Source organism: Gallus gallus, chromosome 1 (assembly GCF_016699485.2).
Source record: "Gallus gallus isolate bGalGal1 chromosome 1, bGalGal1.mat.broiler.GRCg7b, whole genome shotgun sequence".
NCBI lineage: Eukaryota > Metazoa > Chordata > Aves > Galliformes > Phasianidae > Gallus > Gallus gallus.
In genome coordinates, this window is record NC_052532.1 from 4,232,396 (window position 1) to 4,249,909 (window position 17,514).

Sequence of the window (17,514 nt, forward strand, 5' to 3'; positions counted from 1 at the left end):
ACATGAAGAGAAGGAGGCACTGAATTGTTCTTTTGTACTTCTGAGAACTGACTCTTCAGCCTCGTGGACCACATGTCCTTCTACAGAGCCTCCGCCAAGGATGGTCCTCTTGACTGCTCCTTCACCATCCCCACATCATCTCAAACATATCTCAGAGAGAAATGAAATTTGACTCTTTAGATTGCAGCCCTCTGAAGACAACAGCCTGTTTCCACGTTCAGCTCAGGAACTCACCATCACACTTCAGCCCTTGCCGTGCAAGGCCCCAGAGCAGAGTGCCACAGTGATCACAAAATGTTGGGCTCTTGTAGTTGTAGACTTTGAAGCGGTGAGGCATGTCAATCTTGAACCTCTCCTTGTGAAACTGCAACAGAAAAGCTGTGTTGGTGAATCACTTCTGTCCACCTCACGAAAAGCCAACAGTCCTCAAGTTTGTACCACAGAAGGTGGAAAATTTACTGCCACTTTATTCTTGACTGGGTAATTTAATCCCTGGTTTTGATTTATCCAGTCAGATAGCTGTTTGCACCTCAGCTACTCACCCAGATGCCCCTAATGCTCAATGGAAAAACAAGAGCACGTCCCAAAATGATTAATCTCATCCTGAAACAGATGTCTACATTTGCTTCTATTAATCACTCTCTGGAAAAGCCTATTTTTTTTTTCTTTTTGTATATAGGGAGCTAAAGTAGATGACAAAGCTAGATGTGATTATCTACACTAGAGACATCAGAAGACAGGTGAGATGATTCTCATCTCCAAAGACTGTAGGAAGAGAACAAGTGTTAGGAACTGGAGAAAAACAAAAGCTGCAGACTGCAGAACACAGTTAGGAGAAAGAAGGTAATGGTCCTATCAAGAGTTTACATTCTGCTTTTGCGTGTCAAAAAGAAGCTTTATTACAAACTGATAGAAGAAAAAATAAATTAATAATGGGGATGCTAGATCTTCCTCTAGATGGTTTTGAAATCTCATATGACACATACTGGGATATTAAAGTACTGCTCTAAAAATTCAATGTGATATCCTGCCTAACACAGGATAGTAAAGAGTGTCCTCTAAGTAATTCTCCACCTCTTGTCCATAACTTCCCCCTGAGCTATACTACATACATTAGAAAAATGTCAGGCGTGATTCAACGACTGCTTATTCAGTGGCTGCATTTGAGTAAATCACAAGTAGGAGTTAATAGAACCACAGAGCATACAAAAACCAAAGGATGCAGATCAGATCACATCGCTTGTAGTTCAGTCACATATTTTGCTTCAGCTGAAGCTCTTATACAGATGTGTAGGAGAGATCTAAATGACACTTGTTTAAAAAAAAAACATATAGTAATACATACCATTGTTTCTCTGCTATTTACTGCTGATCCTGTACACTTAGCTATTACTTTATCAATGCACTTCTTATGAATGGCAGCATTACATTCTGAAAGAACAAGCGTGTTGTGGCATTAATGCAAAAATCTCTTAGGAAAGGATCAAGTAAATGATGATATCAACAAAAAAAAATTCTTACGTCTGCACTGGTAGCCTTGTTTATTCAAACCCCTGAAACAAACAGTGAAATGGTTAATTCTGAGCTTTCTGAAATCTTCCACATAAGAAAGGAGAGTAACGCTTACGAAAGAAACAGAATAAAACAGTCTTGTTTTTTATCAGTCTTCAGAGAGTTTCTCTAATCTAAATATCTTCATTCACTCTACGTGCCGGCAACTGTGGTTTTCACACCCTTTCCAGTACATATTCACATACTGAATTTTGCAACATCTAAATAGCAAAGTAAGCTGATTACAGATGTCTGTATAAAATATTTATAAAAAATACACTAAAAAATGAAGGGAATTTTCACAGTTGGAATTACAACTGTGAACCACATCCTTGAAATGATGCAGTAACTCCTGCATTTATGATGCCAAAGCTGAGGTCCTGCTGCCCTTACTGACAATAAGAGCACAGATATTCAACAAAGGAGCAGAGCTGCTCCCTCTCTGAAAGGGAGGAAACTGAAAGGGGAAAATGCATGGATCTATTTTCATTTACCACACAAATTCATGACAGACAGAGCAGAATGTAGGTTGTGGAAAGAAGGTGGCTGTGAACTCATGGCACTTCACATTATGGATTTTGGCCTGTTTGATGGCTCCCCTGCGCTGATGTAAGGAGAAAAAGGCTTCATTCTCACAGTCAGCTAGGTCCTTTGCATCTAGGGAAAGGAAACAGAAGATTTGTTAGGGTACAATTCCCTGGGCAGGCACTTTGAGAAAATGCAACTGATAAAAATACAAAATGTCTGAAACTGATGATTCACTCATGGGAATTAACATTTTTAAGAAAGACTTCTTTCTGAAACCTACACAAGGGTGTTTGGATGTTTTTTGCCTACCATTCCTACAGGAACACTAAAGTTACTTTCAACTTGGGATTTTAAGCTCCTTTGAATATTCATAATGCTATTTTGAAATACAGACCAGAAATTTTCCATAAGAAGGTAATTATCAGTTAAATATTATATTCTAACTTTGCATAGCATTGAAGAACAATAAAAAAGATGACTTACATGGATTTATCTGTCTACAGTATATATCACCTATAAATGCACACAGATACATGTGTATAGATATGTAGGTAGATATATAAGTGGGTACTTAACTGAGTCTTCAACGTGGGCATGTACATAGGTTGGATATTATGAAAAATTTCTTCTCAGGAAGAGTGGTGATGCATTGGCACAGGCTGCCCAGGGAGGTGGTGAAGTCACCATCCCTGGAGGTGTTCAAGGAATGTGGAGATGTGGTACTGAGGGACATGGTTAGTGGGCATGGTGGGATGGATCGACAATAGATGCTCTTAGAGGTCTTTTCCAACCTTAATGATTCTATGAGATCTGGGAGTAAACATATGTATGCTCCGAGGATATTCTTTTCTAAATTATTTTTCCTTACCAACAGTTGTTTTACCGCTTTCCCATGTTCCCATGTTTTATTCACAGTTCATGTTTAAACTTCTTAAAGAAAAAAAAGGCCAACTCTGGTTGCACATGCGTATACATATGTGTACTTATGCACATGCCCATATCTACAAATCTAGATATACACACAATACCTCAATTCCAATTTCTTTCTTGATTTAATTGTGTATTATACAGTAAGTTACTTAGATATTCTGTGGAAACTAGCCCACTGCCCAATCTGGTGGTTACCCCGCTCTTTCTAATTACAGACACAACTTGTATTTTCTATACTTTGTAGTATGTTCCTGGAAATGGAAGGTCCTTCTATATATCTATAACCCACAGTTTCATCTCACATCTGTGAAAGACAGCAAGATCTTTGGCATCAAAGGCAGGAGAATATGACTGACCATTTTGGTTGCAACCCATTTCCTTCAAGAGAACAAAACACATTTTGCATGGACACTGAACTCAGCAGGTGGGACTCAGTCCTCAGTGAAGGTATCTAAATAAATGTGTGTCATTCTGTGCAGGACAACTAAGCCACTGCTACATGTCTGTGGAGAATTAGCTGGTGCAGACAGTGGAACTTGGTGAATGAATGACTCAGCTCAATGTACAGCAGACACGTGCATCTGATCAGATGAATCACTCTCTAGGTTGCTGTTTTGCCTTGATTGCTCTTGATTTTAGGCATACAAATTACATGTCTATTTAGGTGGTAAGTTGTATCCTATCCTTTATGACTGCATTAGAATGCACACCATGGTACACACTTTATGCGTCTGTACATGTACTACAATTTCAAAGGAAACCAGTTCCCTATGTATCTATTCTTACTTTGTATAATGAGAAAACATACAATTTCAGTGGCAAAACAACCATAAATTTGCTTTGCAAATCACAGAGGAATGTTATTCCTCCCCAACATACAACAAGAATTACATTTCTGAAGTGCTCATTTCAAAACACAGTGATAGTTCCTATGAATAAATCAGTAATAAAGCCATCATTGCTTACAGTGAATACACCATATCTGCTCTGCATAACCCGAAATCACATCTATCAATTAACAAACAAAATCACTTACCACTGATTTCCAGGAAGTATCTTGCATTCATCAGCATTCGCCCCTGAGGTTTCAGTTCTAGCTGGTTGTGATAAGTGAAAAACAAGAAAAAAAAGACAAGTGTGATCATTATAGAGCTATTCAAAGAAGCAACTAATTACTTCATATGGCTCAAGCTACCTCTAATTCCCAGGGCAATTAATGAATGGATGCTAATTGTTTGATTGCTCATACTGGTATGGGAGAATACAGCGAGGTAGCAACAACTGTAGAGAGACAAGGTTAGATCACGTCTTATCAAAACTGTATGACAATACCAATAAATGTGATTAAAACACAGAAATAACAGTCAAGTTTTAAGACAGTAGATCACGACCAGCACATCTACAGAGACAACTTTGTCGTTCCCTGTGGGTTATGCAAGAGGGAACTGAGAGAGCCTCTGAAAACACAGTATCATCAGACAGGTGCTTAAAAGAATGCTGAAAATCTTTAGAAACTTGGGTCTACAATTCCAACATTCATTACAGTCAACATGAGTGATGCTACAGACTTTCTCAGGTGTTTTGTGGTTTTCCTATTGGGTCTCAAAATACCCATCTATTTCAATCTTCATGCATATTTGACTGTTTTAAATCTGGACCCATCCATCTGGAAAGCTTTCAAAGATTTCTTCAGCCTGAGAACCACAACAGTGCCTTCTCCACACACCTGGGTCACTTCTCCTTACAGGTGAAGCAGTGCCATTGCACAGAAAAGTAAGAAAGGTGTTATTTTCTCCCCTCTCTTCTTCACCAAGCTACAGCCTTTCAGATCTGTGAATCCTTGGGCTGCAGTGATCCTGAGCAGGACATTTCAGTTTTCTGTTTCAGTCCTAAGTATCTTAATTCTTTCCAAGATATGTGTTAAAAGTGCAATTCTCTATCAGATCTTGCCCTTAAGTCTTTTAAGTAGCCAAGGCATTTTTGACATTTCTGCTGTCTTTTTAACCTAAGCAGCTTAGCTTGAGAACTAGCAGGAGAAACAAAACAAAAAACAATTCCAGGAAATCAGTTCATCTCCAAATGTCTTCCTGCTTTATTGTTATTCATGACATGGCAACAGGATAATACACTAAAGACTTTTATCAACAGCTTTCTTGCTTGGACTGTCAGGGAATACAACCTTACATTTAGAATCCTTATGAAGACTGTTACTTCCAATTTACTCCACTATAACTCCAGTGATTTTGAAGGAGTTCCTCTGCCATAATTCTGAACTCAGGCAGCTGTGAATCAGTTCCTCAATATTAGATTAAATTTTTAAAGCTGTTTCCCCAGAGTACATAGAATAATTCGCATTTAGCCACTCAATTACCAATTTTCCCCAGTGAGTTAGCTAAGTGAAGAGTAATATGTAGGCACAGCTCACGTGAAATAGAGTCCTTGCTAAGAGAGAGCACTTGTTTCAATATAACAGCAGCAGAAAATATAAATGTGCTATGCTCTTTTCACTGATATGAATGGAAGTTTTTCTTTCAAGCCAAATGCGAGCAGGCTCAAAACACTATTCCTTGGATGGTAGCCATCTCCTTCTGCCCTGTTGCTGACAGTCTGGCATAGACACAAGGCATTCCCCCACACCACAGCAGCTACCCATCACATGCTGCAAGAGGAGATAACAGCGCTCACCCATATTTCTGTCTTCCCATTGCTCTTTTTGCACCTCTCTGCCAGCACCTTGAGTTCCACCGTGGTCTCTGAAACCATTTCGGCACTTTTATCCTTGACGACGATGTGCATGACCCTGCCGTTGTTGATGTGGGCATCAAAAGTGCTGTTCCAGGGTGGGTACATGGTGGGTTTCTTCTGCACATACACTTGGCCATTTTCTGTCAACAAGAAGAGGTTTGGATTGAGTGGGCTTGCTCTCATTTGCACTAAGGCCGCCACTCTACAGTCTCTAAGACACATTTATGTTATCTACCCACTTCAAGGTTTTTCTCCAGACAAGAAGGGTAATGGATTATGTTAGAATGTCTTAAGAAATCACTGTGCAATGGGAAACCTGGGAAGGGTTTCATCTCACTTAAGGTGTTTACAATGTGTATGTCCTTATCTGTTTTATCTGAATATTGGCTGCCTTCAGAGCCAGTGAAAGGAATTTAGTCACTATAAATCAATGGAGTTAGAGTGCATTCATTTGCCCAAATACAAGCATCTGCCTTAGAGAAAAACAATTTCCACTCTGAAGTGCATTAACTCCATTGAGTAGACACGAAATGTAGAGCCTACATGTAGATATCCACATCAAGTCAGACAAATCCCACGATACAGTAAAATACCCACATCTAATCAGATCAATCCCACCACTGACAATCAGCTACATGTATCATCTGTCCCATGGCAGTACAAAATGAAACAAGTTTACCAAAGCCGGATGTGCTTCTTGATTAGGTTCAGCCATAGTGCACAGTCAAATGCTACATCTCAGCTACCTCAGAACAGTTAATAGTAAATAACTGCCTTGCAAACCTGCAACCATATCCATAGCAATGTAGAGCTGTTGACCTAGTAGATCTTTTCTTCATCAATTTGTGCATCCTTTCCTCTTCCTTCACAACAGACACATCTTAAAATGGTGTAAGATGTCTCTGAGCCCTAGCATGAGCTGGCAAAGAATTCTCTCTCTATTTTGCTGTGTCAAATTAAAGAGTCTCACTGAGAAATCAGGGATTTTTGAGGCTTGTGCCACACCTACAAATGGATTTAAGTTAGGAAATAAACTCCAAAGTTATTGGAAGCCAAAGAGAAGGAGAAAAAAAGGAAACGATGATTCCTGATTGCAAATTATTCTTCTAAGGAAATAAGAGAACATTTACCAGGGAAGAAACAAGTATCAGGGTTGTGAGATCATAACAAAAACCACTCTGTACACTGGTTTCCTGTGGAAGGAAAATGACTGCCACAGATACTGATGTAAACTGTGTTGACTAGATAAATCTGAGAAAGCATTTTGCAGAAGAGAGTTATGCAGGATCCTGCAAGCAATACCAGCTTGCTGAAATTTCACTCCACAACCCAGTATCTGCCTGTTGTGCAGCCGTCTTATGCTTGTTTTAGCCACATGAACTTGGTTTGAGCTGCAGGATGCTCTGACCATCAGCACTGTCTTGAGGCAGTGTCAGCCCCACAGCAGAAAATCACTTCTCACCCTTGACCTGCCTGGTATGAAGAATGGTTCTGCTGCTAAACCTTACTTTCAAATTCAGCTTCTCCAAATTTTAGTGAACCTCAGCCTGAGCTGAATCCATCTTCATCTGTTAAGTGGGGTTGACTTTTCATGTATGAAAATTTAGACAATTTAGACAAGGGCAACAAAGATGATCAAGAGCCTGGAACATCTCCTGTATGAGGAAAGGCTGAGAGACCTGGGACTCTTCAGTCTGGAGAAGAGAAGGCTGAGAGGGAGATCTCATAACTGTTTATAAATATCTTAAGTGCTGGAGTCAAGTTGATGGGGGTGGAATCTTTTCAGTGGTGTGTGGTGCTAGACCAAGGGGCTACAGGCAGAAACTGGAACACAGGAAGTTCTGTACTAATGCAAGGAAGAACTTCTGTACTGTCAGAATGACGGAGCACTGGAGCAGGCTGCCCAAAGAGGTTGTGGAGTCTCCTTCTCTGGAGATACTGAAGATCCACCTGGATGCCGTCCTCTCTGATCTGCTTTAGGGAACCTGCTCTGGCAGAGAAGTTGGACTTCATGATCTCTAGAGGTCCGTTCCAACCCCTACAGTTCTGTGATTCTGTGATATATTAAGCTCATTGTTCACAGGCTTAACTTATATCCATGAGGCTTGCAAGGAGGTATTCTGGACACTCTTTCACAAAAGCAGATGAGATAAGACATAAAAAATGCACTGAAGAGCAGAAATCTCAGCAAGGACTGCAATTCCCTTGTCACCTCAGCAAACTACTCCAAGAGCATGAAACAGCCTGCTTGCAAAACAAGTGTTTTGGTTTGCACTGCACTTCAAAATGTGCTGCTCAAATAAACAAACCCTGGAATGAAATGAACTGGCTAATGCAAGGATCAGACATACACCCCGGCTGATATCTGTGGAGTCCTGCCAAGGTTTAATCTAACTCTGAGCTCCCAAAGAATGAAACAGCACCTGTCTTTCCTGGGGAGCACTTCCTACTGTAGCTGGGAGTGCTTTTCCTGCAGGCCTGCTGAGTTTGGACACAGAGGAGAACCTTCCACCAAGCAAATGTCACTAAGACAGGTGGCAAAATGGCACTGGGCCAACTGGCTTGTGAAGGAAGAAGCCATTTTTAAAGGGCAGATTCTTTTATACCTCAGTGGTTCCTATAATCTCTGGAACAGTTTGTCATTAGTAACAAATTGCTATAATGCTTCTAATCCCTTTTTTTTTTCTATTGTTTTTTGTCATGGCTAGTCAACATGAGGCAGCCTTTGGCATACACTCAAAATGAGGGCCAAACTCTCCTTTTTAGGAACCAGGTGTACTTATCATTTATCACTTCTCTTTTGCAAAGAAACAAACAATAAAAACGATCCTCTCCTCTTACTTTCCTAGTGCAATCTATAACGGGACTTTGCAAAAGCCAGAGCAGAAACATCAACCAAGAGAGTTCCAGAACAGATAGTGCATGAATATGGAACTGAATCTATGACGATGGAACTGAGATTGTTTAGTCTGGAGAAGAGAAGGCTCAGGGGAGGCCTTATGACACTATATGACTGCCTAAAAGGAGGTTGTGGTGAGGTGTGGGTCAGCCTCTTCTCTTGGGTAACAGCATTAGGATGAGAGGTGATGGTCTTAAGTTGTGCCAGGAGGGTTCAGGCTGGATATGAGAAAAACTTTCTTCTCAGGAAGACCTATGAGGCATTGGCACAGAATGCCCAGGGCAGTGGTGGAGTCACTGTCCCTGGAGGCGTTGGAGAAATATGGAGATGTAGCTCTGAGGGACATAGTTAGTGGGCATGGTGGGGATGGGTTGATACTTGGACTAGATGATCTTAGAGGTCTTTTCTAACCTTAATGATTCTTTGATTCTATTCCATGTATTCAGTTCTGCATTTAGGCATGTTATGCCCTGCATTCTGCCCTCTCTGTTATGTGGCAATAATTTGCTGTGGTTTTACTGGCCCTGCAGAAGAGAACGTGGCTCACTGTCAGGGTTGTTTGTATGTCTTACAAGCTTTGGAGCTGATACACTTCTGTTCCCTGGGTATGACACTTCTGCCAAAAATGTGCATACCAGAATATCAAAATACAAATGTTTTGAATTTCATCACTGTTGAGCCACAGATTTGCTGTCAAGACAGGGAGCTGGAGAGTAAACAGTGAGCAAAAAAACCCAACAAATCAGGGAGGCAGCTATTTCAGATATTCTCAGATAGCATTTGTCCTGTGACCCTCACTGCCTTTTGCTTCTTTGAGCCTGATGGAGCAACTCCTCAGGATGGCCATGTTGAGATAATTTCTGGCATTTAGCATTGGGCTTATGTCACTGTATATCAGATGTGTACCCCTGAGCAAACTGAACTGCCCCCAAGGTCAGCACTGGGAGTTTCCAAGGTGTGATTCACCAGATCCATTCTAGCTTCCTTAAGAAGAGATCCTTAAGAAGAGATCCTTAAAAAGAGATGAATCCAACCACCAAAATCCCTGTTTGCTCCCCTGGGTTATAATGCAAGGGTAGCCAATTTGTTCAGGAATTGATATCCTTGTAGAAGGCTGGAAGTAGGAGAAAAGTATCCCATCACGGCCTCACCTTGGCTTAGTCACCTTAAGATGAGGGTTAAACATCAACATGATTGAAGAAGGCCCTGGGCAATCTGATCTGGTACTTGATCTAGCAGTTGGCAACCATGCCTGTGGAAGGGGGTTGGAACTTGATGATCCTTTAGGCTCCTCCCAACCCAAGCCATACTATGATTCTATGATTTAGACACCCTCTACCAGCAGCAAATTAAGAGCAACACCTCCTAGGGGTGATTCTGAGATGAATTAATCCTGGGAAGTTCCTCTTTCTATTACTGACATGATGAGTGGTGGCAGTGAGTAATATGGTTTAGTGGGCATCCTGCTGATGGGTCAATGGTTGGACTAGATGATCTTAGTGGTCTTTTCCAACCTTAACAATTCTACTATTAGAACTAGCAACCAAATCCTCTGGCTGCTCCAGAGTGCTCTGAGCAGCTGCCAGAAAATTGCAATTACATCCATCTCAACTAACAAATCTTTTAATAGGATGACGTCATTGTTCCCGTATTTCATTCCCGCGAATGAAAAAAAGTTCTTCCAAATACATTTGTTTTTCATTTCTCATTGGTAGGGTATTATTATTATTTTTATTACCACTACTATTATTAAATGCTCTCCACAGCACAGAAATTAGTATCTATTAATTTGTATTTTTTTTTCATTAGGTGGCAGAAAACACTTTCAGCTCTAAGACAAATAAATATAGGTCTGTTCTGCCCAAATTGACTTTATTCACTTTTCAACTGGCAGAGGCTTCAGTTTGAGTTATGACTCTTTCAAAGGTCTCATTAAAGTAAACAGCCAAACCAAGCACAGAGCTGAAATAGATAATATTTTCAGTAAAAAGTGAGATTTTAGCGATATCCTATCATGCAGTATTTTCTTTCCTTCTGAATTTACCAGATCAGATATCTTTCAGAATCACTGAAAGTGTAATTTCAACAAAGCCAATGTTCAGTGTTATAAACTGCTGACTTTTTTAAAACAGTGAAATACTGAATCATTTAAAAAGTCTAAAATTTATTTTTTAAACTACTTCAACACCCCGTGGAGGTTTGAGATATGGGGTTTTTCAAATAATAAAAAGGGATTTCTGAGTTGATTTAACTTTTAAAAGAATCACAGAAGTCAAGTTGGGAATTTATCAAAGATTTAAGGTAAATAATAGCCAGCATAAGAAATTCTCTAACATTGAAGGTCTTGATCTCCATGGCTGTTGAAAAGCAGAAATGAAGAACTTTTCATCCTCTCACTAAGGCTATGCATAAGACTAAGACAAGCATAAGACATGTAAGAAGTCTTTTCCCAAAGAGGACATACCAGGACTGCTCAATTATGAAAAGTGTGTAACAATCTGTATATCCAGACATAAAAAAATAGCTTAGGATAAGGTTTCAGCTTCAAACACTTCACAGAGTACAGCAATTACACAGAGACATTAACTCCCTCTGCAAAGCCTGGGGATGTTTGAGAGCTTTTATTTAACGGTGGAAGTTGGATCTGTCAGTTCCTCAAAAATGTGATAAACAAAGACAGCTCTCCCAGGATATTTCTAGGACACCCGGATTTTATCTGTCTGAAGTCCCAACTGACAAAACAACAACAGCTGCCTGAATAAAAGTAAAACTGAGTACAGCACAGCTCATCAGCTGTGTCACATGCTGGGACTCACAACTCAGTTGATAAAAATCTCACACTGAAGACAGAGACTTTGCTAAGCACCATCTTAAAATCAGATTTTCTTGCATACAGTGCTGAATCCAACCTTGCCCCATGTTTAGCCACAAAAAGCTCTTTATAAACCCTTATAAAGATCTACCACGTGCTTCTCACACACCAGTAATGGCACAGTAAGGCACACATTTTCTACAAAAGCTCATGTGCACGTTTAACACCTCCCCACTTACCTGACTCCACGGCTTCTTTAACCATCACAGCACAGTAAGGGTTAATCACCTCCCCTTGGGATGGCAGGTAAGGGCCACTGTCATAGTTGGATAAACCAATACGCAGAAAGGGAGACATGACAAGTCCTGTGTCAAACAAAAGACAAGGCAATATTTGGGAAGAGTCTAAAAATTCCCTTGGTTTTAAACCAGCCTCTTATCTTCACCAGCCAGGAGTAGACTAGCCGTTAGTTATCCATCCAGCTGAAGCTCTTTGACTTCCTCCACTGTCCCACGAGACGATGGACTGACCGAGTGCTGCTGAATGTGTGCAGTGTAATGTAATGTAGCTGTCAGCTTAATTACGGAGCTGAACTCATCACAAGCCTGGAAAGACCCACGATAGCAGCTCTGAGGACTTGCGACTCGACATCAGCTGTCAGAAATGAGAACAATACACAGAAGCCAAATCAGGGCTTTCTTGGCTGGGACAACCTTTACTGTAATTTATGTTGAGTCATGTGTTCACGAAGCTGCAAGCTATGTGAACAGAAAGAGTTTTGGGAATATAAGGCTGTTGGAAGCCTGGAAGTTGAACATGAAACCGTGAAATAACTGCATACTATTTATATTCAGCATGGAAATAATCTTAGGCTTTCAACTGACTGGGTGCTGACCCATATTCATCAGTGAAGCTATAAAGAGAAAATTCAGCTTGTATGAACCATACTGTGTAGAGGGTGGAGCAAAAAAAAAACCAAACAACAACAACAACAACAAACAAACAAACAACAACAAAAAAAAACAACGAGGGATCTCAGGATTTCGGCAGCTGAAAGCAGAAACATAAAAAAGCAAGATGCCAAGAAACAAAAAGCCTTTGGGTTGGTCTTCTCTGCAGGCTCTTTGAGAGCTTCAACTGAGAAGATTTAGTGAATTCAGCAATTACTAACTGCTGTAGATGGTGCTCATCTTTGTGCCATTTGGACCCAAGGACTGGCATTTACCACCCAACTTTTGTGCAAACTTCTAAGCACATTATTCTTGGCTCCCCTTCCAGACAATGGAGTGCAAGAGACACTTTGAACTTCAATGTAGATGTCTGTGCTTTGGACCACCGAAGTTAAATAAACTACCAGCAGCTGTTACCTGCCAAATATTTTGTTCAACTACAACAGTAAAAAAATGAACAATATGTGGGGTGTGATGCATTCCATGTCTCTTCTGTCTCTTACATATGAAATGCTCCATCCCAAGGATGATTTCTCTAGCCTCACATATCAGATGATCAACATTAATTGCTGGGAATGACATTTTCTTACCTGCAAATGGTATTTCCTGATATGCAAATTCAGTCTTTGGCTAGAGAGGCTTCTCTGGTCATCACAGTTCTTGACAACATGGAAAGGATTTTCTCAGATGTAAGAATGAAGGTGAAAGTTGCTCTAGCTTGGCTGACTTTAAATCTTCGACTCTCTGTTCAGGGAGACAGGAGACACGACCATCAAGGAGAGAGGAAAACTTGAGAAAGCAAGGTGTAGTCTTTTCCTTGAGTGCCTTCTCTCTTACCGAGCAGCATGGAGTGATGAGTTTCCATCAGTGCCAGTTCAAAAGTCCAGGGCAACAGTGAAGTTCAGAACCTCCTAGCCAAAGATGTCTCTGTTCATTGAAGGTGTGTTGGACCGAATGACCCTGAAAGGTCCCTTCCAACTCAGACGATTCTACGATTCTATGAACTCTGTGTTAGTGCATGGCCAAGTCCCAGCAGGTTTTTGTTTCACTTGTCTCTTGGATATGATGAGATCTTCTCCTTCTTCCTGTTTTATGAAATGAAGACAAACAGCTACAGTTAGCACTGGGACTGAGCCACCAACTATCCTGTCCTGAATAATCACAAGTGTTGAGCGCTCTGGCTGCTATGCTTTCTGAGACTTTTGCCAACAGGTGCCTGTGCAGCAAACTGCAGTTATTCTCCGATAGTAATTTGAGAAGAGGAGGCTTTGTCAGCGGTTCCCTAATTTTTTTTACCTTACATAAGGATAGTCCATGCACTGACAACATATGAAGACTCTCCTTCCCATGTGATCTCTCTGAAGAGTACTGCAGACACATGCCACCCAAGTGACTCATGAACTTTCTCTGGAAGCCACTTGCATTTAGATACTCAAGTACAGGCAGCTCTGTGAGGAGGGACATTTGTGATACTGCACAGTAGTGCAATGAATGGACTATGAGTTGTCCATGGCATAAAGGCTGAAATTTCAGAGAATCACAGAACTGTAGGGGCTGGAAGGGACCTCCAGTGATCATAGAGTCCAATTCCCCTGCAAAGCAGGCCCCTACAGCAAGCTGCACAGGTAGGTGTACAGGTGGGTCTTGAATATCTCCTGAGAAGGAAAATCCACAACCTCCCTGGGCAGCCTGTTCCAGTGCTCTGTCAACCTCACTGTGAAGAAGTTCCTTCACATATTGGTCCAGAACTTCCTATGCTCCACTTTATGGCTGTTTTCCCTTGCCCTGACCCACAGTCCACTGAAAAGAGGTTGGCCATGTCCCTTAGTCTCCACACTGAAGATATTTATGAACATCAATAAGATCCTCTCTCTTTTCTCAAGCCTAAACAGATCCAGTTTGCTCAGCCTTTCCTCATAGGGGAGATGCTCCAGGCCCTTTATCATCTTTGTGGCCCTCCACTGGATTCTGTCCAGGAAATCCTTGTCTTTTTTTACTGGGGAGCCCAGAACTGGATACAGTACTCCAGGTGAGGCCTGACCAGGGCAGAGCAGAGGGGGAGGACCACCTCCCTTGATCTGCTGGCCACGCTCCTTTTAATGCACCCCAGGATCCCATTGGCCTTCTTGGCCACCAGGGCACACTGCTGGCTCATGGCCAACCTGACATCCACCAGGACCCCCAGGTCCTTCCCCGCAGAGCTCCTCTCCAGCAGGTCATGTCCCAACCTGTACTGATACTTGTGGTTATTCCTTCCCAGGAGCAAGGCTCTATACTTATACATTTCTGCCTGGATTGACAGAAGTACAGAAATCTGATCAAATTAGGTACGAAAAAAATCTCGATAACAGGAATATACATACATACATATATATGTGTGTGTGTGTATACATATTCATTTTCTGCAATTATTTAGCCATTTCCTTTGTTTCAAAAAGTAAGAAACCTACTTAGCCTGAAGGCAAAAGGAAAAGCAAATCTAGGGGTCTCCAGCAGCAGGAGGGAAATCCAAACACCTGCATCATGCCTCTATGTACACAAGGAGATGTGTTTTCTCTGCCTCTTCCCATGCTCTGCTAACATTTCTAATCACTGCTGGCCAACAGAAGATTGCATATCCTCTTTCAGCTCCCCAGTTCCCATACCCTTGGGTTTATGAATCTGTTGTTCCACTGGTGGGACCAGGAGGAAGTGCTGGTCAGAACTTATAAAGCCTGTCTTTAAAACTCAAGGTGTTTATCAGAATTACTAGCCAATATGTTGGGCATCTAAGAACACCAGTGTTAATAAAGGAAGTCAAAGGTTTTTTGATTGCTCCTTGGCACTAAAATGCAACAATGCTATTGGGCCAAGTACTAGGAAAAGAAAAAAAGGGCTAAAACTTCTAGCCTAGTATTCATCAAATTTCCATGAAGTCAGTGTAGTTACAGTGTAGTTAAAATTGTGAAGACACCTTGTCCTACTAATATCATTGCTAGAAAAATGTTCAGATCTGTGGATCTGGTCCCTAAATAGTGACATTTAAAACCAAGAAAAACTAAGCTGGAAACCCAGCTTCCCAGTGCTGTATTTCATTTTGGCTTTGCACTTAAACACCTCTTGAGCAGGTTTCCTGAAGAGATTCTGATTTCTTCTCCAGCCTCAGAGATACTGAGAAGTTGTTTGCACATGGTCCTGGGCTACAGTGTCCAGCAGGCCCTGCCTGAGCACTGGAGTCAGACAAGATGACCTCCAGAGCTCTGTTCCAGCCTCAAACAATCTGCAATTCTGTGAAACCATAGGTGGTGGGACAGATCTCACTTAATCCTAAATGTCCACGTCAATGGTGTCTCCATGGGAACAGTTATCTGGGCTTCTGACAAAGGAACAGAGAGAAACCAGCACCCCATGGTGAACTGGACTCATTTTAGATCCCTCTGTTGTGTATGCTGAATCTCTTTCACATCTTTGAGAGCAAAGGGGCCGACTGGGTACAATCAGTTCACATGTAACACTTCCATGGCAGAGATGTATTTTTGATCATGTTTCCCAAGCCATTACAACTTTCAGAAAGTCCACTGCACTGTAGCAGATCTGCAAGACTTGTGTTAGGATTTCACACAAACTAGGCTACCACGTGAGATGTTCAGTAGCCACCATGAAACAGGCAAGCATTTCCTCCCAGCTGCAAAGCATGTAGGTTTGGCTCATTCCGTGCTAGCTCTAGGAAACCAACAGCTGCTCATATAAGCCTTGCAAAAGCTGGCTAAAACCTGTCTAAACCCAAAATTTAGTGTTATACCAGCCTTGTGTGAGTGCTCTGCCCTGGAGTTAATTTCTTCACTCTGTCTAATAAATCAGACAGATAATCAGCTTCCTGCTTCTCTCTCACTGTCTTTCCTGAAACCACCTTGGCTCTGGCCCAAACATCTGTTTTCCAGGTCATCTCTCCAGCATTTGCCACTACAGAACTGCTACTTGGCTCAAATCCACAGCCATAAACAATTAAGGAATGACACACTCAGCTCCAGAAACATCTCACTGTAATAGCAGCAGTTTAATATAACACTAGAAGCAGCTGCAATAGGTACAGAGAGTGTCTGCTTAACTTCCCAGTGGAAAGGGTACTACTGTAAGGTATTTGAAAATAGAGGATGAAATGCATCCTTTAATAAAGGGCCACCTGCAACCTCTCCTCCAATAAAAAAACAAATGCAGCTTACTCAGTTTTCAGCATACACCTACCTTCTTTGGCATAAGGGAGTTATGCTCACTCTGGTGAACAATGCAACATATGGAAATCCTTCCTGGATGATATTAGGAAGTAATAAAGTCCTTAATATCCTTAATCAATCATGGTTAAGGAGAGAGGAAGGCTCGAAGTGAGCAGAACTGCACTGAAGACAACTGCCTGTAGAAACATTGATGCTTCTGTGTTTCACTGAATGAAAATGGGGGCACATATGATGCAGAAAAAAGATGGCAATTTACTGAATGAGGACCAACTGGAAGGGAAAGGGAAATATTTCCAGATTTGAGAAGCTGGTCTCCTAACTTTGTCTCTTTTTGAGGCCAAATTGTGCATACCAAATCAATTCATTATTTGAGGATCGGTTTTCCCAAGACAGAAAGAAATCAGGAATGACAGAGATACAGTATGAACCTTCCCCCAACTCCTGACCGGCATCTTCCAACCAAAAAGACAGATTCTTACCCTGCAAAGATCTGTTTGCATGGATGGTGGAGACCTGAACATTAGCATAACTCAACACACCTTACAGCCTTCTTGCAGCTGTCAGGAACTGTCCTTATGAGTGGATGCCAACAGAGATGGCTAGGGTCTCTGCTTCTGTCCCCTGCCTCCTGATATCCCACAGCCCATGTGTACAACTAGGAACAGTCATATAGAAATGTAGAATCATTAGGGTTGGAAAAGACCACTAAGAGTACCTAGTCCAACCATCCACCCATCCCCACCATGCCCAGTAACCACGTCCCTCAGTGCCACATCTACTGTTTTCTTGAACACCTCCAGGGATGGTGACTCCACCATCTTCCTGGGCAGCCTGTGCTAGTGCACCATTACTCTTCCTGAGAAGATAACTAAGTTCTTCGAGTGA

At 41.5% G+C, this 17,514-nt stretch overlaps 1 protein-coding gene across 3 annotated transcripts in view; it reads right to left on the bottom strand.

The window, feature by feature from the left end:
• PRKCQ (protein kinase C theta) overlaps window positions 1-17,514 on the bottom strand; it is a 54,807-nt gene that overhangs the window by 23,817 nt on the left and 13,476 nt on the right. For 2 of the 3 annotated variants that reach the window (XM_046909153.1, XM_040654348.2), the window contains 8 exons: window positions 13,006-13,500; window positions 11,705-11,830; window positions 5,695-5,894; window positions 4,046-4,106; window positions 2,046-2,208; window positions 1,522-1,553; window positions 1,346-1,431; window positions 235-364 (listed from right to left, as the gene is read on the bottom strand). In XM_046909153.1, the coding sequence (XP_046765109.1) occupies window positions 235-364; window positions 1,346-1,431; window positions 1,522-1,553; window positions 2,046-2,208; window positions 4,046-4,106; window positions 5,695-5,894; window positions 11,705-11,822 (790 nt within the window). In that variant the 5' untranslated portion in view covers window positions 11,823-11,830; window positions 13,006-13,500. The remainder of the gene's footprint in view (window positions 1-234; window positions 365-1,345; window positions 1,432-1,521; window positions 1,554-2,045; window positions 2,209-4,045; window positions 4,107-5,694; window positions 5,895-11,704; window positions 11,831-13,005; window positions 13,501-17,514) is intronic. The other variant, XM_040654341.2, reaches the window with a different exon arrangement.